This window comes from Cebus imitator, unplaced genomic scaffold (genome assembly GCF_001604975.1).
Source record: "Cebus imitator isolate Cc_AM_T3 unplaced genomic scaffold, Cebus_imitator-1.0 Scaffold318, whole genome shotgun sequence".
NCBI classification, from domain to species: domain Eukaryota; kingdom Metazoa; phylum Chordata; class Mammalia; order Primates; family Cebidae; genus Cebus; species Cebus imitator.
Window position 1 is genome coordinate 32486 of NW_016107633.1, and position 26992 is coordinate 59477.

The following is a 26992-nucleotide window of genomic DNA, read 5'->3' on the forward strand; positions in this document are numbered from 1 at the left end:
AAAAAAAATAGAAAACTCAAAACAGCCCTAGGAGATATATACTATTCATATGCCCGATTTAGGTCAGGTACAGTGGCTCACACCTGTAATTCCAGCACTTCTGGAGGCTGAGGGGGGTGGATCACCTGAAGCCAGGAGTTCGAGACCAGCCTGGCCAACATGGTGAAACCCCATCTCTACTAAAACTACAAAAAAATTAGCCAGGCATGGTGATGAGTACCTATAATCCCAGCTACTCAGGAGGCTGAGGCAGGAGAATTACTTGAACCCAGGAGGAAGAGGTTACAGTGAGCCAAGATCACACCACTGCACTACAGCCTGGACAACAAGAATGAAACTCCGTCCAAAAAAAACCCAAACAAACCAACTTAGAGATAAAGAAACAGAGGCAGGGCATGGTAGGTCCGGCCTGTAATCACAGCACTTTTTGGAGGCCAAGGAGGGAGGATTGCTGGGTGTGGTGGTATGTGCCTGTAACCCCAGAGACTGAGGGAGCTGAGGTGGGAGGATGATGTGAGCCCAGAAGCTTGAAGTTATGGTGAGCTGTGATTGCAACACTGACCTCTAGCCTGAGTGACAGAGTGAGACCCTGTCTCTAAATAAATAAATAAAAAGAAATAAATAAACTGAGGCCAAGATCATACAGAGAGTAAGTGACAGAGCTGGGATTTGAACTCAGGCAGTCTAGTTCCAGAGTTCTTAATAACACACATAAAGTGCCTGGTCCTAAAAACGCGCTGCATGAAAACAGCTCTGGCCACGATGATTATTGCTGTGTGTCTTCTCCCTCCCTCTAACCCAAACTCTCCTTTTCCCCAGGGCTGCTGGTACTTACTTGGCCACCACGGAGTCCCCACTGTCAATTAGGGTGGGTGATGGGGAGGCCCCCATCTGTCCCTCAGTGGTGCTGGGTGGGGAAGGGGTCCCTGAACTGGATGGCCAGGACTCCTCAGACAGCTCAGGGGAGTTGGGACTTGTGGCTGGAGGCTTGGGAGCTTGTGGGAGCCTGGATCTCTGAGACCTGGATGGGCTCAGGGTCTAAGATGGGAGAACAGAAGAAGAAAAAGTGTGAGGTCTGATGCGTCATCCCTACAGGGGAGCCAAGACACACAAGAATTCTCAGTCCAGAGGGGAGGAAACTCATCCAATAATGATAATGACCTAGAGTGATGGGGGCTCAGAAGGGAATCCAGGTGGTAGAGAGGCAGACAAGGCCAGGGCCATAGGGAGGGGAGAAGGGCCTGTCTCTTAAATCTCTCATCACATGTCTTCCTACCCTCTAGAGGTCATTCTCTTGCTACTGGGCTGGCACTCAGCACTCTTTGAGGGGTGTACTCACCTTGGGACACGAGGTCTGACTCCGGGATGGCCAGTAGTGGCTTCTACCCAAGGGCGCACCTCCAAAGGGATTCTCTTGAATGGAGAAAACTGGCAGGCTGCAAGAGGAAAGTGGGGTTCGGGCAGCAAGTGGTTTCGCTGCAGCCTTGGGGAGGGGAACACTAGAGGAGGGCAGAACCAGACAATTCCCATAGATTCCTGGAGGAGAGGGACTGTTATTCCCATGAAGCACCGCTGCACCTTCAGGATAGCAACAGTGGAAGCGTGAGTCCTGGGAGCCGGCCCTTGGAGGAGTCTTAACAGGGAGCAACTCAGGAACCGGCAGCCGGTGGTTCTCAACCCTGGATGCAGTCTAGGAGGGGCTTTTCTACGTTACAGACGCGCGGTTCCCATTCCAGACCAACAGAATCAGAATATCTGTTAGTGGGGGCTCAGCCTCCGGGTCTTTTCCGCAGCGTCCCAGGTGACTGTGAGGTGGAGCTCAGGTTAAGAACCGCGGCTGGACTCTGTCACCGAGCATTTCCCATAAATTCCTGGGGACACGAAGGCGAAGGGTAGATGGACTACAAGCCCCAGGATCCACTGGGCTCCGCCTCCGAGAGAAAGTTCAAAGACAACGCCCAGGCGTGTTTGGGGGCCATTTCAAAATTTAAAAATTCAGATCTCAAGCTCTCCTTGGACACCTTTAGAGGAAATAATCCCTTGGGGCCCCTTAAAGAGGAACCTAAGACTCTAAGGGATCCCCGGGATGCTGAAGGCTACGGTTGGAAAGGCCAAAGGCTGTTGGGAGCTGTAGTTTCAGTGCGTTGGAGCCCTAGCGACTCCAGACCCTATCTGGCCCGCCCCCAGGCTGTGCTGCTAAGAGGGATCGACCTCACCTGCGGTCCATCCCGCGGCTCCTACTGCACTTCCTCCTGCTCTGCGCCGTCACCAAACAGGCCCCGTGCGCATCTCCGTCGCTTAGCAACGCCCTATCAGCCCGCCCCTCTTAGTGCCCGCGCAGGAAGCGAGCGGCCTCCAAGGCCACCAATGAAAGAGAGAAAATAAAAGTAACCGGAAGGAGGTGTCTCACGATTGGTTGGAACGCCTGCCTGCCCGACAGAGCGCGTTTGATTGGAGAATCTGCGGCGAGTAGCAGTAATTGGCAAGACCGTGCACCAATGGGAAGGATTTGAGGCTGGGCTTGCAGTTAGGAGGTGATCTAAAGTTTCTTCACTTAAGAGTCCGGCTTTTTAAGACCTTGTTGCAGAAGTCCTGTCCCGATTCCGGTCTAGTTACCGTTCTTTCAGTTGCAGGGACAATGCGGGGACTCTTCCCCCTCTCTGACCGCCATTCCTCCATCAGTTGGGCCAATCAGTTCATCCCGATTGTCATCTAACCACTTCCTTCTTGCTGCAGGAGCAGCTGGTTGCATCAGTTGCCAGGTCTGGGCTCCTGGCCGAGGTAGCAGGATCAAAATGAGCTATTTCGAGCCCCAGGGCGCGGCCCCGGGGGGCCAGCCTAAACTGTTCATGCTCGCACCCCCTGGCCGTTGCGCACCTGAGGCTGAGTCAGAGGCACAGATTTAGGCCCGGCCTGCTGGGAGACTGGGCCCAAAGCCCGGCTGAGGATGAGAGTAGGGAGGGCCTGTTCTATGTCCTCCTGACATCCTGGCCAGGCTACCGCATTCTCCAGGAATCTGCTCCTAAGACCTCCATCTGCGTCATCCTCAGAGTTGCCAGGGCGGCGGCAGTGGATTAAAGGGACTGGAAACTCTTCCATGGGCCTCTTGGGCCCTGGGCCCCAATGACAGCGCTGTGCTCCCCACACCGGCAGCCCCCCCCACCTCAGCCTTAGTTTCCCCCCTGGAAATTGGGGAATCTTCATGACACCTTCTTGACAGCCTTGCCAGGCATTCAGCAGGCGCTTAATAAATGGCGAAGTCATTGTTCGGGTTTCTAAATAAGGCTTTCCTAATGGCTGAGTCTGGCCACGGTCCCAGTGTCCCTGGGCAGCCCTCCGAGGGGCCGGCACAGGGCTCACTATAAATCGGCGGCTGCGCACGCAGGGTCACTGCAACGCGAGGAGCAGGATGGAGATCCCGGTACCTGTGCAGCCGTCTTGGCTGCGCCGCGCCTCGGCCCCACTGCCCGGACTTTCGGCGCCCGGACGTCTCTTTGACCAGCGCTTCGGCGAGGGGCTGCTGGAGGCCGAACTGGCTGCGCTCTGCCCCACCACGCTCGCCCCCTACTACCTGCGCGCACCCAGCGTGGCTCTGCCGGTCGCCCAGGTGCCAGGCCTGGGGAGGGGCGAACTCGAGCAATGCCGGGGGGGGGTGGTCTGGGTCAGCCTGGGGTGGGGGCGTGTGACAGAATGTTCTTTGGCCTTGGGCAGGGTGGGGAGTCCGGCAGCTCCGAGGGGCTTCCGGAGTTCCTGGGAATCTCGGAGGCCAGCTCACTGCATCGGGTGGGAGGTCCCGGTCGCTCTTAGGTGTATGTGCGTCGGGGGCGTCTCATTAGCTCCCCAGGGAGTGAAAGGCCTGGGTCGCTCTAAGGGGAATTTTGCTGAATCTGAAGGAGGCTGGTGACCCGGGAAATCTGGGTAAAAGGAGGCGTTAAAGGTTGCCTGAGGGGAAGGAATGTTACTAGTCTCGGGGAAGAGTTGAGAGACTGTATGCGGTGGTTCCATGTCTCCAGAAGAGAAGGGGAAAGCCCTGAGACTTGAGGAAGGGGTCCTGGCCACTATGAAGTGGGAGAAGGCTACCAGTCGCTGCCGAGGTCCCTTGACCCTAGTGGGAAAGCAGGCAGAGGATTCTGGAGACGGAGGAAGGGGCATCTCGGGGAGTTTGTCGGGGCTGGGGAAAAGGGACCTGAGGCTCTGAAGAGGGAGCTGGGGAATCAGTGCCCTGGGATGCATGGTGACTTCGGATTCCCTGACACCGGGGGAGGGCGGAGGTTCCTGATCTTGCAGGGGAAGGGAGCCTCATCACTGCGGGGGAGAGCGCAATCCCAGATATTACAGGAGGGGGGCTAATCCCCGTTATTCGGGGTGAAGAGGTCCTGGGTGATTCCCAGTAGGAGAGCAGATTGCTGAGCTCGGGAGGCCAGAGTGAGCTGCAGCACGGAACCGATGGGGGTGGGGTTTCCCTGGGTGGGTCCCGCGAGCCTGGCATGGCCTGATGACAGTCCCACCCGCGCTCCCTGTGCGCAGGTGCCGACGGACCCCGGACATTTCTCGGTGCTGCTAGATGTGAAGCACTTCTCGCCGGAGGAAATCGCTGTCAAGGTGGTGGGCGAACACGTGGAGGTGCACGCGCGCCACGAGGAGCGCCCGGTGAGCCGCGGCGGGGGCGGGGCTAGATCGGGCACGCGCGCCGCCGGGCCGGAGGGGCGGGGCCGCTCAAGCCTCCCTCCCCTCCAGGATGAGCACGGATTCGTCTCGCGCGAGTTCCACCGCCGCTACCGCCTGCCGCCTGGCGTGGATCCGGCTGCTGTGACGTCCGCGCTGTCCCCCGAGGGCGTCCTGTCCATCCAGGCCGCACCAGCGTCGGCCCAGGCCCCACTACCACCACCAGCCGCCGCCAAGTAGAGGGCGGGGCCACGCCCGCACCCCGGGCTCCCTCTTTTAAAGCTGATCTGACTCCGCCCAGCCAGATGTCCTGATCGCGCCCAGGACTGTCCTCTCAGCCACTCCTGGATTCTGCCCTGACCTCCACCCTAGACACTGCCCTGATAACCTAGCCCCTTCCTCTGACACCCTCACTGTCACACCCCCTCCAGCTTTCAGACTTCACACCGACACCTCCCTGGCTTCCAGACCCTACCAGCCCTCCCCTAACCCTCAACCCACTTTCTTGGCATATAGCCCCACTTCAAACCGCTGCTCTACTTCCTTCTGAGTACTCGGCAAAGATATCCGGGTACCACATTTCCATCCCTTTCCTGCTTTGACACCAAATTATTGTGTAGACAGCACTCCCCCAACCCCAGGACAGTCAGGCACAATCCCTCCACGCCACAAATGTCCCGGACTGCACAGACCTCCCACTCCAGATCATCCGGGCCTGGTTCCCAAGACCCAATCCTTCCGCGGCAACCAGACAATCCACAACTGGCCCCTCCAGCCCATTTTCTGCCATAAAACTCCAGCCAGCCTCACTAGGCTCTGGAACTCTTTTCTGACTGCCCCATCTTGGACACCTATCCCAGGCCAACCAGAACACCCAACCCCAAATTGTATAGACTCTCCTGCCCCAACCTTCCCAGACTCTGCACAGATGTCCTAGGTCCCCTCCCCAACTCTGACAAGACACCTTACCCCATCCCTTTGTCTTGATCCCCAAGTCTCCAATACGAAATCTCCTTGGCAACCCACCTCCCACCCTCCTCTTCTTCAAGACCCAACCGAGCACCCCCTCTGATTCCCCACAGCCTTTCTCCCTGCCACCACTCTGTCACTTTCCCAGGCTCACTCTCCCAATAAATTTGTTGGAGCTCTGCCAACTACTTTGTGTCTGGGCCAGGAAGGATGAACCGGAGACACCAGTGTGGAGTTGGGAGACATTTACTGGGGTGGGGTGAACATCACTGGGTGGGGAACATCACTGTCGCTCATACATCTCCCGTAGGATCTTCATGCTTTCTGAGTAACGAAGCTGGTTCCGATGAGAGGCCTCCTTCCACCTGGGGAGGCAGAGGGACAACTCAGCAGTTGCAAGAGGCCCTAGGAGGCGCAAGCAGGCTGGGGGACACTCACCTCTGGCGGATGCGTTTCCAGCGCTGCATGTTGCGATAGATGAGTGTGGAGGGTGAGGGCTCGGGCTCGGAGGGCTGTGTGGACAGAGAGGCCAGGCTGAGTGGTCAGGTCTGAGCCCCACCACATGTGCCCCACAACCTTGAGCCAGCCTGGTGCACTCACCTCGTCATCAGGGGTGCCCTGCAACTCAGGTTGCAGCGGAGATGGGATGCGGGATCTGCAGGCATCTCCGGGTGGCCCGGGCGGTGTGGGTGGCGGCAGCTTGTACACATCACGATTCTTGCTGTTGGTGACTTCTGAACCCTGGGGACACAAGGGCCCCAAGCCAGGCCCAAGAGAGTCACAGCAGACAGCTGGGAATCCACATTCATCCCTCCTACCTTTTCCAGCATCAAACGGCATGAGGGGCTCACTAAGTGACTCAGACAGGAGGCATGTCTGAAGGGCAGACACCTCAACCAGCGAGGGGGTCAGGTCTGCCTGCCCCAGGGACCCCTGTCTTCTCCTATCCAGCCCAGAGACCCCATCTACACCTGTCATCCCAGGGAGTCATGTCTGCCTGCCTCAGGAAATCCTGCCGAGCGGGTCACATCTGTGCCACCTAGGAAGCTCTGTCCACTCTTAACAGTGTGAAGGGTCCTAATATGTCTGTCCTGGGGACCCTTGTCTACCCTCCTGGGCCAGATGGCTTACAGACCCCCATCCATTCCTGCCCAGCTCATCTGCTCCCCAAGGCCTGGTGGCCACAGGTCGGTACTAAGGACCCCTGTCTAGTCCCTCGGCTCTTGGGAACCCCTGACCTTGGAGATTCATATCTAACTACCCAGGGCAACCCTGTTCTCTGTCCCCAGGCCAGGTGGCTACGTATGTCTTCCCTAGGGACCTCCATCCACACCCCAGGCTAAGGGTGCACATCTGTGTGCCTGGCCTGATCCAGCATTCATGTGAGGGACCTGTGCCCATCTACCCCACTAGCTTACGGGGAAGAAGGACCCTTTGAACCTATCTACCCATTGCCCTGGCATCAGGCTGCTGGGCTGGGGATCACCACCCATCCCACCTCCTCATCCTCAGGCAGCGGGGGCAGGGGTGAGCTGGGAGAGCATTCACGCTCGCGCACAGAGGGGCTGTTTCGCATCCAGGCACGGCAGATCGGGTAGAGTGGCGTGTTCTCACTGAACTGGGCCAAGTCCACACTCCGGTCGAACAGCTTGATCACGTATGTATCTGGGAGGGTGGGGATGGGAGCTGTGTGAGCATCCTTGCATAGCCCCCCGGCTCCTTGCCTACCCTCTAGGGCCACTGCTGACTCACTGGATCGCTGCGGCCCTCCCTCAGCCAGCCCGTCATCCATTTCCCTCCTCTTCTTCCTCCGCTGGTGGGGGAAGCGGGCAGAAGGCCTGCGTAGGGAGGGGGAGTGTCAGGACTGGGGTAGGGGCTGGGACTCTGGTCAGCTGGCTGGGACCCTGTCACCTTACCTTTTGCCAGTGGCTGCAATGGAGCAGTCCCTGTAGGGAAAGAAAGTTGACCCTCAGTCAAATGCTTGTGCAAAACCCTGCAGAGGGTACCCTGGGGACACTGGTATCAAACCTAAGATACTCACATGAACCCCACCTGCCCCTTGGGCCTTTTATCCCACCCATACCCATGGATGTCTTGGTTGCAACCAAGAGGGGACCTAAGCTTCTCCTGACGAAGGGTCTTCATACAGGTGAACTGGTCAGGACCAAGATGGAGGAAGCACTGGGCAGAGTGGTCAGGGCTTGGGTAAGGGAAAAAGTTACCAACCACAAACTCTCAGCTCCACATCCAGTCAGAAAAACTCACTTATTGTGGGTGTCTGAAGGGGTTTTCCCAGCTTCCTCATCCAGACGCTCCCTAGAGGCAGAAGCGATCTCTCAGCCTAGGGTTCCAGGGCCCCAGAGAAGGAAGGCACCAAGCGGCCTCTCCATTACGTACCTTCCTCCCCAAATCAGCCTCCGGAGTCCCACCCAATCCACCCAGGATCAGAGGGCCTGACCTGCCAGGGTGCCTGGGCCTTGACCCCACGCTGGCCCACCTGTCCATATGACTCTTCTCCAGCAGACACTGCAGGACGGCGTCCAATTGGTTCCGGGCTTTGGCCATCTCCAGCTCTGAGGCAAGAGGGGACCCAGCAGGAGTCAGCTCCTAAGGCCCCAGCTAGGGGGGCAGCTGACTGGGCCAGGGAAGGGCATGCGTGTCCTCTGCCCCAGCCAATCTCAGAGCCAGGCCCAGGCAGCCTGAAAGGGTGCAGCAGACAGAGATGGCTGGAGTGATGCCAAGAGCTCTGAGTTCCAGAGCTGTCACGCATGATCACTCTGTGACAGGAGGTAAGGCCAATCACCTTATCCTAGGAGCCTTGGGTTTTAAAAAAAATTTGTTTTAGGGCCGGGCACAGTGGCTCATGCCTGTAATCCCAGCACTTTGGGAGGATGAGGTGGGTGAATCACCTTGAGGTCAGCAGTTCGAGACCAGCCTGACCAAAATGGAAAAACCCCATTTCTACTAAAAACAAAATTAGCCGGGCATGGTGGCATATGCCTGTAATCCCAGCTACTCAGGAGGCTGAGGCAGGAGAATTGCCTGAACCCAGGAGGCGGAGGTTGCAGTGAGCTGAGATTGCGCCATTGCACTCCAGCCTGGGTAACAAGAGCGAAACTCCGTCTCAAAAAAAAATTTTTTTTGTTTTAATGTAATATAAATTTATTACCAAAAAAAAAAAATTGCATACAGATGGAATCTCAGGATGTTGACCAGGCTGGTCTTGAACTCCTGGACTCAAATGAGCTATCTTGGCTTCCCAAAGTGCTGGGATTACAGGTGCAGGCCATTGCACTTGGCTCAGTGGCAAGCTTTAAATAGGCTTATGTATCACACGTAATAACCCACTGAATTCTCACAATAACCCTTAGAGGTAGATGTGATTTTTTTTTTCTTAAGGCAAGATCTCATGATGTTGTCCAGACTGGTTTGGAACTCCTGGGCTCAAGTGATCCTCCTGTCTTAGCCTCCCAAGTAGCTGGGACTATATGCATGTGCCACAGAGCCAGCTCAGATAGATATGATTTTTATTCCTATTTTATAGATGATGAAACTGAGGCGGCCGGGCATGGTGGCTCACGCCTGTAATCTCAGCACTTTGGGAGGCGGAGGCAGGCGGATCACCTAAGGTCAGGAGTTCAAGACCAGCCTGGTCTTGAACATGGTGAAACCCTGTCTTTAAAAAAAAAAAAAAAAAAACAACTGAGGCACAGAGATGTCAGGCCACTTGCTCAAAGGCACACAACAAAGAAATTGCAGAGCTGATGCTTTGAACCCAGGCTGGCTGGTTTCAAAGCTGAAGTTATGAGGCAGAGGCTCAACCTGAGTACAAATCTGGTTGAGGTAGTGGTATAATTTTGTTTAATTAATTAATGTATTTATTTTTTATAAGACAGAGTCTTGCTCTGTCACCCAGGCTGGAGTGCAGTGGCACAATTTCGGCTCACTGCAACCTCTGCCTCCCGGATTCAAGTGATTCTCCTGTCTCAGCCTCCTGAGTAGCTGGGATTACAGGCTTGTGCCATTACACCTGGCTAATTTTTGTATTTTTAGTAGAGATGGGGTTTCACCATGTTGATCAGGCTGGTCTCCAACTCCTGACCTTGTGATCCGCCTGCCTCTGCTTCCCAAAGTGCTAGGATTATGGCATGAGCCACCGTGCCTGGCCGAACAGTGGTATAATTTTAAATCTGAATTAAATCTGAATGAGCTGATATTTAAAAATTGGGAGATTTCACCTAAAACATCCTGTTTGGGCTTTTCTTTCTCCCCTCAGGAAATGAGATCTAGGCCCACCTGCCTGCCCTGTCAGCCTGTGGCTATCTCCCGTCATCACACAACTGGATGTTAGGATCTCCTACCTTTGAGGGGTATTTGCTCTGCCCTTCTGACTGGTGGGAGCTCTGGCTTCAGTGCTCAGAACCTGGAGGGGACACCTGGGAAATTGCCTGGCCAGTCCTGGGACGTCTTGAGAAGCCCAGGAGACATGGGGATTCAGACATAACTCAGAGGAGAGACAGCATGAGGGTGGGGAAAGGGGCAGCTGAGATTGCAGCAAAGCCTTCGGTGGATGCAGAGGGTAGAGATCACGCCCACAACTCTCCCCAGGCCCAGCTTCTCTCCTGAACCCCCGACTTGGGCCTGAAGCCTCTGTCTCAAGGGTGGCCTCACTGTCCCCAAGTCCCTCCCTGTACCTCACCATGGATACCCCTCTCCCTCCCCTATCTCAGCCCACCAACCCCATGGCCTGTCCACTCAGCCTCCCGAGTGCCTCTCCCACCCACCTCCTCCCTACTCTACCCATCCTGGTCCTGTCCTTTGCTCCCCCTGGGCTCCCTGCCTCAGTTTCCCTTCTGATCCACCTTCCACAGGTGGCCAGGGCAATCTTCCTGAAAAATAACAAACCTGACCCTGATCTTCCCCTGCTTGGAAACTTCCATGACTCCACAGCACCCAGAGGTGGAGTCTGCACTTCTCAGACTGGTACTCACAGGTGTACACCTTCCCTCAACATCATTTGTAGTCAGACTCCCTTCACTTTTCTTTCACTTTTCTTTTATTCCTTTTTTTTTTTTTTTTTTGAGACAGGGTCTCACTCTGTTACCCAGGCTGGAGTGCAATGGTGTGATCTCAGCTCACTGGGGGAGTGCAATGGTGTAATCTCAGTTCACTACAACCTGCGCTTCCGTGGCTCCAGCGATCCTCCTGCCTCAGCCTCCTGAGTAGCTGAGACTACAGGCTCATGCCACCACACCTGGCAATTTTTTTTTTTTTTTTGCTCTTTTTTAAAAATTCACGTTGAAATCCTTTTTTTGGCATTTTTTAAATAGAGACAGCATTTCGCCATGTTGGCCAGGCTGGTCTCAAACTCCTAACCTCAAGTGATCTTCAGGCCTTGGGCTCCCAAAGTGATGGGAATACAGGCACGAGCCATGGCACCAGGCCTCCCACTTTGTTTTGATAACACTTTTGCTGTCTGACATCTTACATCATTTTACTATTATCTTTCTGTCTAAATTCTGCACCGCTCCCACTGCTCTCACCATGTCAGGCCTGGGATCCCGTCAGCTCTGGCGCAACCCAAAATGACCTCTTTCTGAGCTTCTGTTTCCCCATCGACCACAATTCCTACTTCCTAGGATTACTGGAATACAGTGACTGTGAGGATTAACAGTGCCTATACTTCAGGCGCACAGCAAGATGTGTGACTCTGACCACTGCTAGAAATGGGGAAACTGAGGGGGAGCCAAGAAAAGCGGACTTCTCGGCCGGGCGCGGGGGCTCACGCCCGTAATCCCAACGCTTTGGGAGGCTGAGACGGGAGGATCGCTTGAGGCCAGTGTTCGAGACCAGCCTGGGCAACATGGCGATCCTCCATCTCTACTTAAATATTTTAAAATGTTAAATGAAAAAGAGGAAAGAAAAGGGCCCTTCTCAGAGTTACCGGCTCAGGATTCCACAGGTCTTACCACGCACCGCGCTGCCTGAGCCACCATCATTCAATCTCAAGGCGACTTCAAGCACAGACCCAGCGGGGGTGAGGGTGGCAGCCAACGCTCCCTGCCTGATACAGGGATTGTCAGGTGGCTGCAGGGAGAAGTCGCGCAGTCCCATTTCCGCAATACTCCCTTGTACGGGACTCCCACACTGTCAACCCGATGCTCCCAACAGGCCCCCGACGTCGGGGTCCTCACCTGATTTCTCCACTTTCACCTTCACGGGAAACATGGTTTGGGTCCGGGATCTGGCTAGCTGGGTCAGACGAGCCCCAAAGGGCCTAGGATCGCAAATCAAGGCGGGAGGCGGGCGGAGACAGTTCAAAGATTAGCTTCATGGGCCATGGGTCCTCCGCCTTCGGCGGTGTACAGCTTATACCGTGGCCTCCTCCCTTCTGTGGGCGGGCCCCTTCGGCAGTATCTCTTTTCTATTAGTTAATGCAGCCGTCAGTCTCGCATCCTGACCAATTAAGAGCTTCCTCCGTAGGCCACCAGCTTTAGATCCCACCTTCCTGGGACTTTGCTGCCGGAAACAAACCATCGACCGCCCAGCTTCCTGGGAGGTGTAGTTTCAGCTTCCTGGGAGTTGTAGTTTCAGCTTCCTGGGAGGTGTAAGTTTCAGCTCCAGACTCACCCCGAGTAACAGCGCCTGCGCCGCGCGGGGTACTGTGGGAAAGAAAGGATTAAGGCATCGCGAGGCTTTCTGGGATTTGTAGTGTTAGAAGATTTGAGTAACACCAATTTAGTTCTTTACCGGATTTAACCAACCGTTGGCGTCTCTCCATTCCTGAAAGGAAGACTAATGTAAAATAACGTTGAGTTCCCTCTCACTGAGCACTCGCTAGGTGCCAGGTAACTGCTAATCTCTTTGCAGGTACAACTTCATTCATTTTGCAAATATTTGTGTGCCGGGCACTCTTCTAGGCATTGGAGACACCTCGAGGAACAGAACAGACAAAAATCCTTGCCCTAATGGAGCTTATCTTTTAAAGGATGGAAGAGAAACAGTAAACAAGTAAAATATTTTAAGTGAAATGTAATAGGAGAATGTAGTTTGGGTGGGGCACGGTGGCTCACGCCTGTAAATCCCAGCACTTTGGGAGGCCGAGGCGGGCAGATCACCTGCAACCAGGAGTTCGAGACCAGCCTGGCCAACATGGTGAAACCCCGTCTCTACAAAAAATGCAAAAATTAGCCGGGTGTGGTGGCACGCACCTGTAATACCAGCTACCCGGGAGGCTGAGGCAAAAGAATTGCTTGAACCCGGAAGGTTCAAGGTTGCCGTGAGCCAAGATCGCGCCTCTGCACTCCAGCCTAGGCGACAGAGCAAGACTCCGTCTTGAAAAACAAGCAACCCCTCACTTCCCACCCCCACCCCCTCCATACACACAAAACAGCATAGCCTGAAAGGGACGTAACAATATCAAGGTGGTGATTGAATTTTAAATTAGATGGATGGCCAAGTAGCCAGGCATGGTGGCGCATGCCTGTAATCCCAGCTACTCGTAAGGCTGAGGCAGGAGGATCACTTGAACCCGGGAGGTGGAGGCTGCAGTCAGCCAAGATCTCACCACTGTACTCCAGCCTGGGCAACACAGTGAGACTCCATCTCAAACAAACAAACAAACAAAAAAAGATGGATGGCCAAGGAAGGATTCCATGAGAAAGTTCTTGACTACTTTTATTTTTGCAGACAACACTTCCTGCAGAAAATGGGAAACTTCCATTTATCACACGTCTTGGCCCAGATAAATCCTAGGAGGTAGGATTCCTGATTTCTGATAAGAATGCTGAAGCCACAGTAGGAAAGTTATGCTTTTGAATTCACGACTACCAGTACAGGATACCAGCCCCTAGAAATGGAAACACTAAACTGGGCGTGGGAACTCAAGCCTGTAATCCCAGCATTTTGGGAGGTCGAAGCGGGTGGATCACCTAGGGTCAGGAGTTTGAGACCAGCCTGACTAACATGGTGAAACCCCACCTCTACTAAAAATACAAAAAATTAGCTGGACATGGTGGCGCACACCTGTAATCCCAGCTACTTGCCCGGCTGAGGCAGGAGAATCGCTTGAACCTGGGAGGTGGAGATTGCAGTGAGCCAAAATTGCGCCATTGCACTCCAGCCTGGGTAACAGGCACCTAACTCCATCTCCCAAAACAAAACAAAACAAAACAAAACAAAAAACAAGAAATGGAAGCACTATTTCTTTCTTCCTCATCTAATAGTTTCCTGAGCAGGAAAGTTCCTAGTTCAGAAGATTATGAACAGTATTCACTGGAAAAAAATGCACATCATGTCTGAATACTAAGCCTGGCACAAAGAAAGCACTCAGATATTTTTAAATATTAATAAGCAATTTATGCCTCAACCTCTAAAAGATCCCAGGAAGTCAGTATGGAAAGTTAGGGTCCTTTATTGGGGGATGTCAGCAGAGAACACCGGAGATGAAAACAAGTCTTAGGGGTTTGAGAAGGGGCTCCCAGGACAGGCTCCTCTGCTCTAATGAGCCTGTCCTGGGAGAATGAGCAGGGCCCCAGCCTGTGCAGAAGTTGTCAGGGTGTGCCTAGGGGTATGGTGAAGGAGAGGTAGTCCCCAAGGGCACCCCAGCGAGGCCGGTAGATCTGGAAGATGGTGATCCAGGAGGTGAGCACTATCACCCAGAAGAGGAAGCCCACAGCTGAGCGCCAGACATCTGTCATGGAAAACAGAAGTGGGAAGGGTTCGCCTCCCAGCTGCTCTCCAGACTTCCCTAGATCAGCCTTCCCTTCTCACCCAGAGCCCCAGAATTCTTTGGGAGGCCGAGGTGGGCCTCCCATCAAGATTGTCCACTTCCCCCTCTCCCCAGCCACTGGTCTCCCTCCTCTGTGTTCTAGACTCACAGCCTTTGATTTGGCTCTGTTCTGTGTAGGCCGGGACAAGGAAGGCCTCTCGGAAAAACCAGAAGATGTTGACCAACCAAAGAAAAGGCAGGAAAGCAAATCCACCTAGGGAAAAAGAAAAAAAAAACCCAAAACCTCACAAGGCAATGAGGATCTTCCGCAGTTCCCACTTAGAAGATCTATTTGGAAGAAACTCTCTCACACTCAAGTTCAGTGGAGATTTCTGCTGTCAGGGATTCAGGAATCGGCCCCTCCTTGGGATCCAGGAATCTGATTCCTCAATCACCTCTTTCGCAGGACCCAAGAGTCCAGGCCCTTAATTCCCCTCCTCTCTTGGGATCCAGAAATTGAGGCCCAAGTTTCCTCGTTCCTCAGGACCCAGGCCCTCCCCACTTAAACCCAGGAGTAGGCGTTCGCAGGTGCTTCATCTCTTAGATTCATGAATCCAGGACCCAAGGCCCTTTTCCCCCCGGGTGCTCTAGTCCAGTCCCCTCTCTTCTCCTGGGACTCTAGCGATCTGCCCTTACCCAAGTAGTACTTCCGGCACAGGTTCAACTTCTCCTCATTGGACACTCGCTCCAGGTTCATAGTTGCGCTGGGGCCGGGTCGTCCCAAGGGTCTGCGGGGCAAGACCCAAGCCTTGACCCTAAGTAACAGATGCAAGGATCACGAACAACCACACCCTATTACGACAAGTCAGAGATAAATGTAAAGGTGGGTTTGCTGCAAGCAGGGCATCCCCGCCCCCACTAGCAAGCTGGCTGGGTTAAAGAGCTCTTTCTTTTTATTTACTAGGTTGGGCTAAACGACCCCCAACTCACCAAGAGAGCTGACTTCCTCCGGCTGGGATGCCTTAGCCACTTTCAGTTATGGATGTTTGCGCGAGATGCCCCAGGTTTCCCTGGAGATTGTAGTCTTCTTTGGGCGAGGCTATACTGCACGCAAGCGCCGTTGGGGGAACTCCTGCCGGGGAGTCTGCGGGGAGGGCGCGCACCTCCCAGGCGCAAGCGCCCTGGTGCGTTTCCGAGCGCACGGTACGCTCCTGGAGGGAGCAACGAACTACACTTCCCAGCGCTCATAAGGAACGGAAGTGACGTGGAGCAGCCAGACCTAGAGGGCTCGGGTAAAAATGGCTGAATATTTAGCTTCGATATTCGGGACTGAGAAGGACAAGTGAGAACGGACGCTGGGAGTGGACTCTTGAGGGGTCGGGGCCGGAGCACTGGGGTCCTGGATGGAGGGACGGTGTTTCTGGGGTGTCCGGCCTCCCCGGCCCTCTGTTCACCTCTGTCTTTGCACCTCTTCCAGGGTTAACTGCTCTTTTTACTTTAAGATCGGGGCCTGCCGGCACGGGGACCGGTACTCCCGGCTTCACAAGCCGACTTTCAGCCAGGTGAGACCCGGTGCTGAGCCCTGGCGGTTAACGCCTCCTAGCCCTTCCCCTTCTGGGGCAGTCGTCACCAGGTCCCGCCTATTCCGGGTTCCTGAGGCCCTCCTCACGCCCGGCTTTATTCTGATTGGCCCTTTTTGCAGTCCCCTCCCCCCAGTCTTAATACCTGTCTCCCGGGAACTTGGCCGCGCCCCCTTACGTGCAGTCTACGCACCTTGGCTGTGTCCTTGCCAGTCCCCTCCATCCTGTTTCTGTTTCCTAGGGTAAAGGATCACCGATGCACTCATGATGCTTAGGCTCCTTCAGGGGTGCAAGGTTCCACCCCCAACCTTCATGCCTCACTCTGTTTGCATGCAGCCCTGGCCTCTGATCTCAGGCCCCGCCCTTTTTAAATTCCGGGCAGACCATAGTGCTGCTCAACCTGTATCGGAATCCACAGAACACAGCCCAAACTGCAGACGGATCACACTGTGAGTAAGGGACCAGGCCTGGGGGCTAGGTGGACAGCCCCCAACAAGCTAGGCCCTGATTCCACCCTGCCCCCTCCCCCAGGTCATGTGAGCGACGTGGAGGTGGAGGAGCACTATGATAGCTTCTTCGAGGTGAGGGTTGACAGAGGTAGGTTGGGTTTCTTGTGGGAGCTCAGCTGAGTTCCTCCCCGTCTTCCACAGGAGGTGTTCACGGAACTGCAGGGGAAGTATGGGGAGATGGAAAAGATGAAAGTGTGCGACAACCTTGGGCACCACCTCGTGGGCAACGTCTATGTCACGGTGCTTGCTGTCCCCGGCTTAGGGCCCAGAGGTGGACGGATTTCAATGCCTGATGGTCACCACTGAAGCCTCTCAGCTTGAAGCTCATCACTAAATCCAGTCCGGCCCCAGAGCTGCTAATGAGTCCCCTGAAGATCTCTGAGTTCTACTGCTGACCCTGACTGACGTTTCCTGCAGTTCCGGCGGGAGGAGGATGCAGAGCGGGCTGTGGCCGCTCAATAACCGGTGGTTCAATGGGCAAGCTGTGCACGCCGAGCTGTCTCCTGTCACCGACTTCTGGGAGTCATGCTGTCGCCAGTATGAAATGGGGTATGGTAGTTCAAGGGTGGGATGGGCACTTGGAATCCCAGACTTTGAATGTGTGATAGGGGCTGTCATGACAATGGCCTCCTCCATCTCTCTGCCGTCTATGCAGGGAATGTACCTGAGGTGGCTTCTGCAACTTCTTCCATGGCCCATTTCCTGAAACCTCAGGCGGCAGCTCTATGGGCAGGGACCCAGGTGCAGGTACCTCGGAACAAGCCTGCTAAGTCTCCTCATGCCAAGTGGGTCCTATGTCCTCAGATGAGCCTGACCCTAAGCCCCAGTAACAACGTCCCCAAGACTCTTTCTTTTTGAAATGGAGTTTTGCTCTTCTTCCCCAGTCTGGAGTGCAATGGCACGGCCTCAGCTCACGGCAACCTCCGCCTCCTGGTTTCAAGCAGTTCTCTGCCTCAGCCTCCTGAGTAGCTGAGATTACAGGCACCCACCACCATGCCCAGATAATTTTTGTATTTTTAGTGGAGACGGGTTTCACTATCTTGGCCAGGCTGGTCTTGAACTCCTGACCTTGTGATCCACCTGCCTTGGCCTCCCAAAGTGCTGGGATTACAGGTGGGAGCCACCGCACTCAGCCGACACTTTTTTTTTTTGAGATGGAGTTTTGCTCTTCTTCCCCAGGCTAGAGTACAATGGTGCCATCTCAGCTCACTGCAACCTCTGACTCCCAGCTTCAACCAATTCTCCTTAGCTGGGATTACAGGCACCTGCCACCACACCCGGTTATTTTTTGTATTTTCAGTTGAGACGGGGTTTTAGCAGGGTGATCAGGCTGGTCGTGAGCTCCTGACCTCAGGTGATTCACCCATCTTGGCCTCCCAAAGTATGGGGATTATAGGCATAAGCCACCGCGCCTGGCCATTACCAAGACTCTTAGACCCTAAGTGTAGTTTTGAGCCCCATCTGGAGACCAGTACCTAAGTCCCAATCCCCAAACCAGCCTGAACCCCTAATCCAAGACCAGCCTGGATTGCCACCCCCGATATTGGCCACCAAGTACCTATTCTGGGCCATGTCTTAGAACTCTAGTTATTTCAGCATCCTCCTGCCTCATCCCAGAGGATGAGGCCTGCGGATCTCTGCACCACTCCTCAGGGTTCTAACCCAACTCTCAACACTCCTATTCCCAGGTCACCGCCAAGGTCCCATACTGGCCACCGTCCCCGAGAGAGAAACCGCCGGCATTCCCCAGATCACCGGCATGGCCGCTTCTGAGGACCTGGCTGCCTTACCCTTCGCCACCCACAGGAACAGATGTTCCTGGCAGGACCTCTCCTCAAAGCCCCCTTCACTTTCCTGCCCTGTCTTTCCGAGCCTCCCGGGCTCCATAATGTAATCTGCTCAACATGGAGACCTTCTTCTGCCGCCCCTCTGTTAATAAAGTACCATATAGCGAATTTTGCTTTGTTGTAAAACCACAGCAAGTGAATAGACATTTCCTTCCACCCACACATGTGACGAAAACGGGAAACGACATTGGGGTTCCGGCCACAGCTTCAGCTGAAGAACTTGGAACGGCCAGCTTGCGACCCAGGACCCCAACAGTACTGGTAGGGTGGGGACACCTTTGTGCTGGAAACCTTAGCACCTCCATCTAAGACTTCTTCAAGGGGGAGAGATCTGGTTTTGACACGTGGGAGGAGTCCTAGCCCCTAGGAGATTAGGATTCAAAGGTGAGGTGAGGTGCTGGGAGGTGGTCTCCAGCCAGTAAGGGCTGGTCTGATGACTACTGGCCAGAGAGGCTTACTTAGGGATTGAAATAGTGGGCCTTACGCAGATCAAATAGGGATGGCAGGCAGAGCCTGTGCAGAAAAGGATAGGGCGGGCTACCATAGGGCAACAGAGAAGGGATATGGCTGGAGAGGCGGGATAGGGACCATGTGGAAAGGGTGGGCTTTATGTAGATAAACTGGGCATGGGCTGGCTGCTCTGTTGCCTGCCGAATTGAGATGGGAGTTAGTAATGCCTGACAAATTGAGTTTACTATATGCCAGGTGCTATTCTAAGCACTTTAGTTTTTTTTTTTTTCTTCCTCCAGAACGTTTGTAAACTTGATAGTTGTGTGTTTTTTTAAGGAGTTTCACTCTTGTTAACCAGGCTGGAATGCAATGGCACAATCTAGGTCCACTGCAACCTCCACCTCCTAGGTTCAAGCAATTCTCCTTCCTCAGTCTCCTAAGTATCTGGGATTACAGGCACCTGCAACCACACCCAGCTAATGTATTTTTAGTAGAGATGGCGTTTCACCATGTTGGCTAGGCTTGTTTTGAACTACCGATCTTAGGGGATCCACCTGCTTCAGCCTCCCAAACTGTTGGGATTACAGGCATGAGCCACTGCGCCCAGCCATTTTTTTTTTGGTTTTGGTTTTAGCGATGAGGTATTGCTGTGTTGCCTAGGCTGGGCTGGAATCGGTGGCTCAAGCAATCCTCCCACCTTGGCCACCCTAGTAACAGGGACTATCGGCATGAAGCACTGCACTTGGTAAAGTGCTTTTTATTTTTTGTAGAGACGAGGTTTCATTTGGTTGTCCAGGCTGATCTCAAACTCCTGGGCTCAAGTGATCCGCATGTCTTGGCTTCTCAAAGTGTTGGGATTTCAGGTGTGAGCCACTGCACCCACCCTCTGTTTTACTTCTAATAACGGTTCTAATTCTCCACAATAACCCTATAAGACAGGTGCTATTATTGTCTCATTTAGGTATGGAAAAGGGACGGTGGGTAGGTGAGGACATGGCAGAGGTGGGATATGCATTCTTGCAATCTAGATCCCGTAGCCCGCTCTCTTAGCCCCCTTGTGGCCTTGGCTTTTCTGATAACCGGCTGAGTTGGGGAATAGATTACCGGCTTCCGAAGGAGCGTGGGAATTCTGTTCCTCCACATCACCGTGTCCTTTCTTCGGCTCGGTTTCCCCGGAAAAGTGTGGCAGAGGCGCTGTGTTTGGAAGTCCCGGTATCACGGCCCCCCAGATGGGGCCTGGACTACCCGTCTTGACGGCCTTGCTGCTTCTGGCCCTGGCGCCACCGCCGGAAGCCTCCCAGTACTGCGGCCGCCTTGAATACTGGAACCCAGACAACAAGTGCTGCAGCGTCTGCCTGCAGCGCTTCGGGCCGCCCCCCTGCCCAGGTGAGAATCCAACACCCAGCCTTGCTTGGGTGGAGCTCGCAGGTGATCCGGAGCGGGAAAGGGGCAAGATCTGTGGGCTACGAGCCAGAGAGGCTTGCTTAGGGATCGAAGCGTTGGACCTTATACAGATCAGATAGGGATGACGGGCAGAGCTTGTGCAGAAGGGGATAGTGCGGCCTACCGTAGGGCAACAGCGAAGGGATATGGCTGGAGAGACTGGCAGGATAGGGGCCGCGTATAAAGGGTGAGCTTTATGTAGATAAAATGGGCGTGGGCGGAACTTGGTGCAGAGCTGGAGGGGGATGAAGAGATCCCGGAGAAAAGTGACAGGAGCGGGGCGTACGCTGATAGGCTGGGAGCGCCGTAAGGGGGCGGAGCTCGGCGGGATTGGGCGAAGGGAGAGGGCGTTGCCTGCGCAGGGTGGGGTTAGGCGGCCACACTGAAGCACAGCTTTCCCGCTAGACTACGAGTTCGAGGAAAACTGCGGGCTCAATGACCACGGCGATATCGTAAAGCAAGCGTTCCGAAGGTGTCCTCCTGGGTGGTGCAACCCCGACGGCGCCGAGCTATGTAGCCCCTGCGGCGGCAGAGCCACGATCCCCGCTCCCGCCGCGGGCAGGGGCAGAACCCCGTGGCGCTGCAGAGAGGTTGCAGATGGGACTCCGGACTGGGCAAGGGCGTGCCGGAGTTGGGGGGCCTGGATCTAGGGAGCGGGCATAGCCTCACGTAAGGGGTAAGGGGCGGGGCCGTGGTATAGGGAGGTGGCTGGCCTGCAGGGGTCGGGAGGTCCTAGGCTAAGGTAATTGGGCCTTGCAGGACCCAACTACCTTATCAGGTATCACATCAGATGGGCTGTGGCCCCATCAAAGGGTTTGATGAGTATGGGCGGTTTGGAAGGGGGCTGGAGTGTGGCCTCTTGCTTTACTCCAACCCCTTATCCCTAGAGGCCGGTCCCTGCCAAGGGGCACTGCACCCGCACACCTGGAAACCCAGGTGCCACTACCTCCCAGGAGCGCACCTCACCAGCAAGTTCCATTGCTTCGAGGACGCCTGAACCTGTCCCTGGGCAGACGTTGCCGAGTTTCATCCCGCTCTTGGTTCTGGTCCTGCTCCCGACTTTGGTGGTGACAGCGATCCTCCTGTTTGCTCTGCTCTGGCACTTCTGCTGGCCCAAGGGGAAAGTGGACCCCTATCCCTATCCTGGCTTGGTCTGCGAAGTCCCCAATACCCACACCCCCTCGAATTTGTGCTCCCCAGGCGCCCTGGAGACAGGGGACACATGGAAGGAGGTTTCTCTACTTCCACTCCTGAGCAGGGGTTAGTCCAGGAAGAGCCCCGGGGAGGGCAACTGGATGTCCTTCCTCCCCTTTACCCTTCCCCTCTCTCTCCCAGAACTGCTCAGTCTGGCATCACAGCCCCTGTCTCGCCTCCTGGATGAGCTGGAGGTGCTGGAAGAGCTGATTGTACTGCTGGACCCTGAGCCTGGCCCAGGTGGGGGCATGGCCCATGGCACTACTCGACACCTGGCCGCAAGATATGGGCTGCCTGCTGCCTGGTCCACCTTTGCCTACTCGCTGAGGCCGAGTCGCTCGCCACTGCGGGCTCTGATTGAGATGGTGGTGGCAAGGGAGCCCTCTGCCTCTCTGGGCCAGCTTAGCACACACCTGGCCCAGCTAGGCAGGGCAGATGCATTAGGGGTGCTGTCCAAGCTTGGCTGATCTGGGGTTCACTGGGCTTAACACTCCATCTTGCTGACTACTAGTCCCAGCATACAATTAGCACTGAAGTACTTCCTGAAGTACAATCCTAACTGGGCAAAGACTCAACAGATACCCTCACTGCTCTTTGCCATAGAAGGAAGGGCCCATTCCAACATACACACAGGGCCACATGTGGGAGGGCTGACTCCAGGTGCTCCTGGGCCACCAGAATCCCCTCTGAAAAACAGCCCTGCTACAGGCACTTGCTGTGATCTGTGTTGTTCTGAAGCTGTAACAGACCTCATGACTGACTTCTAATTCTGAATGATGGCCTCTCACTACCTGTTGAGGCTGAAATTCCTTGGCTCCCAATGGGTAGTTGTGGAGAAGTGGGGTTCCTACCTGCCCCTACATCCTACAAATGGGAAGACCACCTCTCCAAACATTGACAGACTTTATTGTGGGGGGGTTCCCACCTGGGACCCCACCTCTTAAATAAAAAAGTGCATAGAAAAGAAGGGATTTAGAAACCTTTGTACAATATCTACATCCTGGGCCCCCCGGGCAGAAAGGGGGCGATTGCTGGGTGGGCTGGAGGGATGGAGGCGGGGCCCTTGCCGCCTGCATGCCCACATCCACCCTGAACATGAGGGTGAGGGTGAGATGCTCTAGGAGGGGCTAGGGGCAAGATGGCAGCGACGGCAGCAGGAGGTGTGAGGGGTCGTGGTGGGTGGCCACGGCCTCAGTTAAGGAACCGACGGCAGCGCTTGGCGCCACAGTTGCAGGGCAGTTTGTTGCTGGCATCCTCGATGGGGAACTTGTAGTCGTAGGTGAGCTCCTCACCACGCAGGATGCGGCGCAGAGCAAAGATGACAATGTGTTTCTGGCCCTCCACGTGGATGACTCGAGAGAAGCAGTTGGGCTCACAGGAGTGGTTGATGAAGCGGGCAGCATTGCCATGCATTGTGGCGTCCACGACGTCAAAGTCATCCATGCGGAACATGTAGCACCCGATGCCCTGCAGGGATCAGGCGGGGGATTAGGTGCTCAGTCCCTGTGGGCCAGCCCACTTCACCCACTGCTTTCCCACTGTCACTGGGAGCCCACCTTCCCATCATAGAACTTCTCCCGCTTGTCGGTCAGCACTGAGCGGATGACGATGCCAGAGTACTCAATGACCATCTCGCCCGCGTCGATGTTGCGCTTACAGAACAGGCCTCGCCCGTGAATGGCTGATCTGCAAGGCAGGACAAATAGGGAACTCAGGGGGGAGGGAGACAGAAACCAGACAGCACCCCTAACCCAGCGCACCTGTCGGTCCACCCAGGGGCATCCTCCCCCCCAACCCCACTCACCTGTAGACACCCACAGCCTCTTTGGACGTCTTCTTAAGGTGACGAAAGCGCATGGCCATGGGCAGCTCCAGGCTGGTGGCACGTCTGGTGAGGGACAGCAGTGTCACCCAGGCTGGTGCTCAGAATGACCTTTCTCACCCCTGCTCACTCTCTAGGACCCTTCCAGACCACCGCCTGCCTCCCAGCTCACACTCCATACCTGGTTGACCTGAGCTGCACCTCATCCTCCTCCTCGTCACAGGTGGCCCCCTCAGGGAGCACCCGGTGCTGGGAGGCCAGGAAGTTGAACATGTCAAAGGTGCACTTCCTGCAGGTGGGAGTGGGGAGGGAGGAATACACTATTGAAGACACAGCTAAGGGGGAAATGGGTGGGGTTCATTCTTCTGATGTCAGCTCTAGAAATAACTTTTTTAAAATTTTATTTTAGAGATGGGGTTTCGCCCTATTGCCTACGCTGATGTCAAACTCCTGGGCTCATGTGATCCTCCGATTTTGGCCTCCCAAAGTGCTGGGATTACTGGCATGAACCACTGAGCCTGGCCAACTCTAGAAATAATTTGAAGTGACCTAGTATCTCCTCCCCAGGCCTCAGTTTCCAACCTCTAAACAGTTAACTCCAACCAAGAGCTCTCATAGGGCACCCTGACCCAGGCATCACACCCCAGACCTCTCACCGGAGATAGACCTCTGCCCGAGCGGCCCCGTGGGGATTCAGGGGTGGCTCCTCCTGGCCCTCTCCCTGCTGGTGGTAACGGAACTTATAGTGCTGGCAGCGCTGGGCCCCAGGGAGCTGCTCGGCCAGGAAGATGACAGCATCATGGTGGATGCCCAGGAGCCTCGCCCCACTCATTCCTGAAGGGAGATGTTGAGGACACATCTGTCACGTGGAGGGCCCATCGTGCCCTCAGGGGAGACATCCAGCCCCCAGCCCGCTTCGGGCACACCCCTTACCACTAAAGGAGAGATGTCTGAGCCGGGCATGCCCTCGGGCCTCTTGCACTTTCTCAATCAGAGTTCTCCATGCCCCTGGGGAGAGAGCAGGCCAGGGCTGAGTCAGGATGGTGTTTTATGGACACTCTCCCTCCTGCCACTGCACCCCCTACTCACCCTCCAAGCTCTCTGCTTCCACGCTGAATCCATCCTCACTGCTGATCTCGAAGCGCAGATGTGGGCCAGTCCGTTTTGGGGCCTGGTTCTCTTTATCCTCTGGGGATGGAGGCTCTTCCTCAGAGCTCGAAGCCTCACCTGGTCCCAAGAAGCAGGTCGGAGTGAGGATCACCCTTTCCGGACTCAAAAGCCCCCGAGCCCCACTGTGCTCCCAGCAGACACCACTCTCTCCACTCCTAGGCGCAGACACAGATACTGGGGTCTAATGGCCCTCCTACTGCTCCAGTTACCATCTCGTGAGCCCTGCAGAATGGACATTTCTTCCCCTCAAGAGGCTATAGTACCTCTTCTGCAGGACTTCTTGGGTACAAGAGCATTCCATGGAGGCTTAGGGCCTTTTGGCAGGACACACTTATGGCTCACTCAAACCCAGTGTATCATAAATCCCATCTACCTATCATTATTCTGTTTCTCACACAAAATTTAAAATACTGGAGAACTGCCAGGTGCAGTGGCTCATGCCTGTAATCCCAGCACCTTGGGAGGCCGAGGCAGGTAGATCACAAGATCAGGAATTCGAGACTAGCCTGGCCAATATGGGGAAACCCCGTCTCTACTAAAAACACAAGAAAAATTAGCTGGGCGTGGTGGTGCACGCCTGTAATGTCAGCTACTCAGGAGGTTGAGGCAGGACAATCACTTGAACCTGGGAGACAGAGGTTGCAGTGAGCCAAGGTTGCGCCACTGCATTCCAGCCTGGGCGACAGAGCGAGACTCCGTCTCAAAAAAAAAAAAAAGAAAATTATATTTTGCACATTTTTTTTAAGATGTGGCAAATTTCTGTAACTACTACAAATATATTAAAATTATTTTTATCAGTCTCATTCTGTCGCCCAGGCTGAAATGTGATGGCGCAATCTCGGCTCACTGCAACCTCTGCCTCTCAGGTTCAAGTGATTCTCCTCCCTCAGTCTCCAGAGTAGCTGGGATTACAAGCGCCCACTACTATGTCCAGTTAATTTTTGTATTTTTAGTACAGACGGGGTTTCACCATGTTGACCAGGCTGGTCTCAAACTCCTGACCTCAGGTGATCCGCCCACCTTGGCATCCCAAAGAGCTGGGATTACAGGCGTGATCCACTGTGCCCAGCTACAAATATATTATTATATAGGCTCACATGCACAAAGCCAAGTACTGTATGTTATGAGCTATTTAGGGGATTTCTCAAGGGTTAACAGATTAAACAGAGCAGACGGGACGTGCTGATGCAGCAGATGTGGATGTGAGGAAGAGGGTTGGGGGTCAGGACAACTCTGAGCCTGAACACCTGAAAGGATAAACTGCCACAGACTGAGACAGCGACGTCTGTCTCAGCAAAAGAAGAACGGGTTTGGCGTGTGGGTGGAGGGCTTAGTTTGGGACATGCTGACTTTGAGAGGCCTCTTAAAAACCACCCTCTGCAACCTGCTAGTGGAGATGATGGGCAGGCAGCAGGACGGGCTGGAGGAGGCCACAGTTCAGGGACAGGGTCTAGGCTACAGAAAGCAATGTGGAGATAATCAGAACACAGATGGAAGGACAGCCACCAAGCTGGAAGGAAGCCCCTGGGAGTGTGTGTACAGAGAAGTCAAGGCCAGGGCCCTGGGACACATCTAGACTGGCAGCTGTGGGCAAGAGGGCAGGACCAGGGGTGAGAACAGGAGCAGCTCTGGAAGCTATGGAAAACAGTACTTCAAGGTGGGAGGGACCTGCTGCACCAAATGCTGCTGCTGCTCAAGCAGGTGTGGGCTGGGGACTGACCGCTGCGGGGTAGGAGCACAAAATCTTGAGTGGAACAGGTTTAGGAGAGACAAGACCCGCATGGCCACATTCTCCCCACGTCACCTCTCTGGGCCACCCTACCCCACCTCCCCCGCCCAAGGGAGACTCTAAAGCACACTCCTGCCATGTGACTCCCGCTCTCTCCAGGCCTCAGTGCCCCAGAGTCCACCTCTGACAACTTCTTCCCTGTGTCCCCGCCCCTCACCTCCAGTGTTTCCCGAATACGGCAGGACTGACCACAGGGCCCTGGCAGGCGCTCTCAATGTTCGCTTTAGCAGTGCCTGCTCTAACTTGCCCTGGCTAACTAACGTCTGTGTCTCCCACCAAAATGTGGTCTAGTCCTTGAGGACAGGGACCTCCCAAAGCCACTGCCATATTCTTATGCCATCTCTGAGACATAAGCAGCCTCTGAGTTAAGCAGTCTCAATCCACGTCCACTTCCCTGCTGAGCAACTGAGCTCTGTGTCATGAGAAAATCCAAACATCTGGACAGGATTGGGCCACCAAAAAATCCCAGCTTCAGGCTGCTCAAACACCAGTTTACATGGCTGCAACCATTCCCCCCACAACCGCCCTCAGGGACCAACAGAGAACTCCACTGCCAGCTTCAAGGAGTCCATCAGCCAATCCTCCTCCCAGCTCCTCCCACCCTGCACATTACAGTTTCTGCATAAACACCTGCCTCCCCACCTCTTCTTCACCTCAGAAGTAACCAGTTCAAAACCAGCCACCAAGGCCGGGCGCAGTGGCTCAAGCCTGTAATCCCAGCACTTTGGGAGGCCGAGGCGGGTGGATCACGAGGTCAAGAGATCGAGACCATCCTGGTCAACATGGTGAAACCCCGTCTCTACTAAAACTACAAAAAATCAGCTGGGCATGGTGGCGCGTGCCT

The 26992-nt window shown here is 54.9% G+C and overlaps 7 protein-coding genes across 17 annotated transcripts in view; 3 read left to right on the forward strand and 4 right to left on the reverse strand.

Moving 5' to 3' along the window:
- Positions 1 to 3077, reverse strand: part of PROSER3 (proline and serine rich 3) — an 11809-nt gene extending 8732 nt beyond the window's left edge. For 6 of the 8 annotated variants that reach the window (XM_017504079.2, XM_017504077.2, XM_037729782.1 and 3 more), the window contains exons 1-3: positions 2217 to 3077; positions 1340 to 1436; positions 836 to 1038 (exon numbers count right to left, since the gene is read on the reverse strand). In XM_017504079.2, the coding sequence (XP_017359568.1) occupies positions 836 to 1038; positions 1340 to 1436; positions 2217 to 2227 (311 nt within the window). In that variant the 5' untranslated portion in view covers positions 2228 to 3077. The remainder of the gene's footprint in view (positions 1 to 835; positions 1039 to 1339; positions 1437 to 2216) is intronic. The other 2 variants (XM_037729784.1, XM_037729785.1) reach the window with 2 other exon arrangements.
- Positions 3078 to 3325: 248 nt separating this feature from the next.
- Positions 3326 to 5819, forward strand: HSPB6 (heat shock protein family B (small) member 6). Its single transcript, XM_017504088.2, has 3 exons — positions 3326 to 3607; positions 4528 to 4650; positions 4738 to 5819. Exons 1-3 carry the CDS (start codon positions 3410 to 3412, stop codon positions 4903 to 4905), a joined length of 489 nt encoding a protein of 162 aa, XP_017359577.1. The 5' UTR covers positions 3326 to 3409; the 3' UTR covers positions 4906 to 5819.
- A 43-nt stretch (positions 5820 to 5862) lies between these two features.
- Positions 5863 to 12168, reverse strand: LIN37 (lin-37 DREAM MuvB core complex component). Its single transcript, XM_017504085.2, has 9 exons — positions 11829 to 12168; positions 8132 to 8207; positions 7900 to 7950; positions 7551 to 7580; positions 7387 to 7472; positions 7133 to 7299; positions 6235 to 6375; positions 6073 to 6146; positions 5863 to 5999 (listed from the first exon to the last, which is right to left on the reverse strand). The coding sequence occupies exons 1-9, from the start codon at positions 11860 to 11862 to the stop codon at positions 5918 to 5920; spliced, it is 741 nt and encodes a 246-aa protein (XP_017359574.1). The 5' UTR covers positions 11863 to 12168; the 3' UTR covers positions 5863 to 5917.
- Positions 12169 to 14029: 1861 nt separating this feature from the next.
- Positions 14030 to 15493, reverse strand: PSENEN (presenilin enhancer, gamma-secretase subunit). 2 transcript variants are annotated; one of them, XM_017504098.2, is made up of 4 exons: positions 15337 to 15493; positions 15041 to 15133; positions 14514 to 14618; positions 14030 to 14326 (listed from the first exon to the last, which is right to left on the reverse strand). In XM_017504098.2, the coding sequence occupies exons 2-4, from the start codon at positions 15099 to 15101 to the stop codon at positions 14187 to 14189; spliced, it is 306 nt and encodes a 101-aa protein (XP_017359587.1). In that variant the 5' UTR covers positions 15102 to 15133; positions 15337 to 15493; the 3' UTR covers positions 14030 to 14186. The 2 variants fall into 2 exon arrangements, with proteins under 2 accessions (XP_017359587.1, XP_017359586.1); XM_017504097.2 differs by having other exon boundaries at positions 15041 to 15160.
- A 20-nt stretch (positions 15494 to 15513) lies between these two features.
- U2AF1L4 (U2 small nuclear RNA auxiliary factor 1 like 4) lies at positions 15514 to 22331 on the forward strand. Its single transcript, XM_017504095.2, is given in 11 exon segments — positions 15514 to 15686; positions 15822 to 15906; positions 16575 to 16673; positions 16851 to 16885; positions 16887 to 16982; positions 17089 to 17123; positions 17126 to 17180; positions 18122 to 18541; positions 19912 to 20116; positions 21061 to 21433; positions 21509 to 22331. Coding segments are annotated over 8 exon segments (534 nt in total). The 5' UTR covers positions 15514 to 15642; the 3' UTR covers positions 18207 to 18541; positions 19912 to 20116; positions 21061 to 21433; positions 21509 to 22331.
- IGFLR1 (IGF like family receptor 1) lies at positions 18330 to 21884 on the forward strand. The gene is made up of 5 exons (XM_037729846.1): positions 18330 to 18541; positions 19912 to 20116; positions 20579 to 20763; positions 21061 to 21433; positions 21509 to 21884. The coding sequence occupies exons 1-5, from the start codon at positions 18338 to 18340 to the stop codon at positions 21832 to 21834; spliced, it is 1293 nt and encodes a 430-aa protein (XP_037585774.1). The 5' UTR covers positions 18330 to 18337; the 3' UTR covers positions 21835 to 21884.
- The window catches only part of KMT2B (lysine methyltransferase 2B), a 21315-nt gene continuing 16576 nt past the window's right edge, over positions 22254 to 26992 (reverse strand). For all 3 annotated transcript variants that reach the window (XM_037729845.1, XM_037729844.1, XM_017504090.2), the window contains exons 31-37: positions 24279 to 24416; positions 24123 to 24197; positions 23846 to 24023; positions 23371 to 23478; positions 23172 to 23255; positions 22924 to 23053; positions 22254 to 22834 (exon numbers count right to left, since the gene is read on the reverse strand). In XM_037729845.1, the coding sequence (XP_037585773.1) occupies positions 22559 to 22834; positions 22924 to 23053; positions 23172 to 23255; positions 23371 to 23478; positions 23846 to 24023; positions 24123 to 24197; positions 24279 to 24416 (989 nt within the window). In that variant the 3' untranslated portion in view covers positions 22254 to 22558. The remainder of the gene's footprint in view (positions 22835 to 22923; positions 23054 to 23171; positions 23256 to 23370; positions 23479 to 23845; positions 24024 to 24122; positions 24198 to 24278; positions 24417 to 26992) is intronic.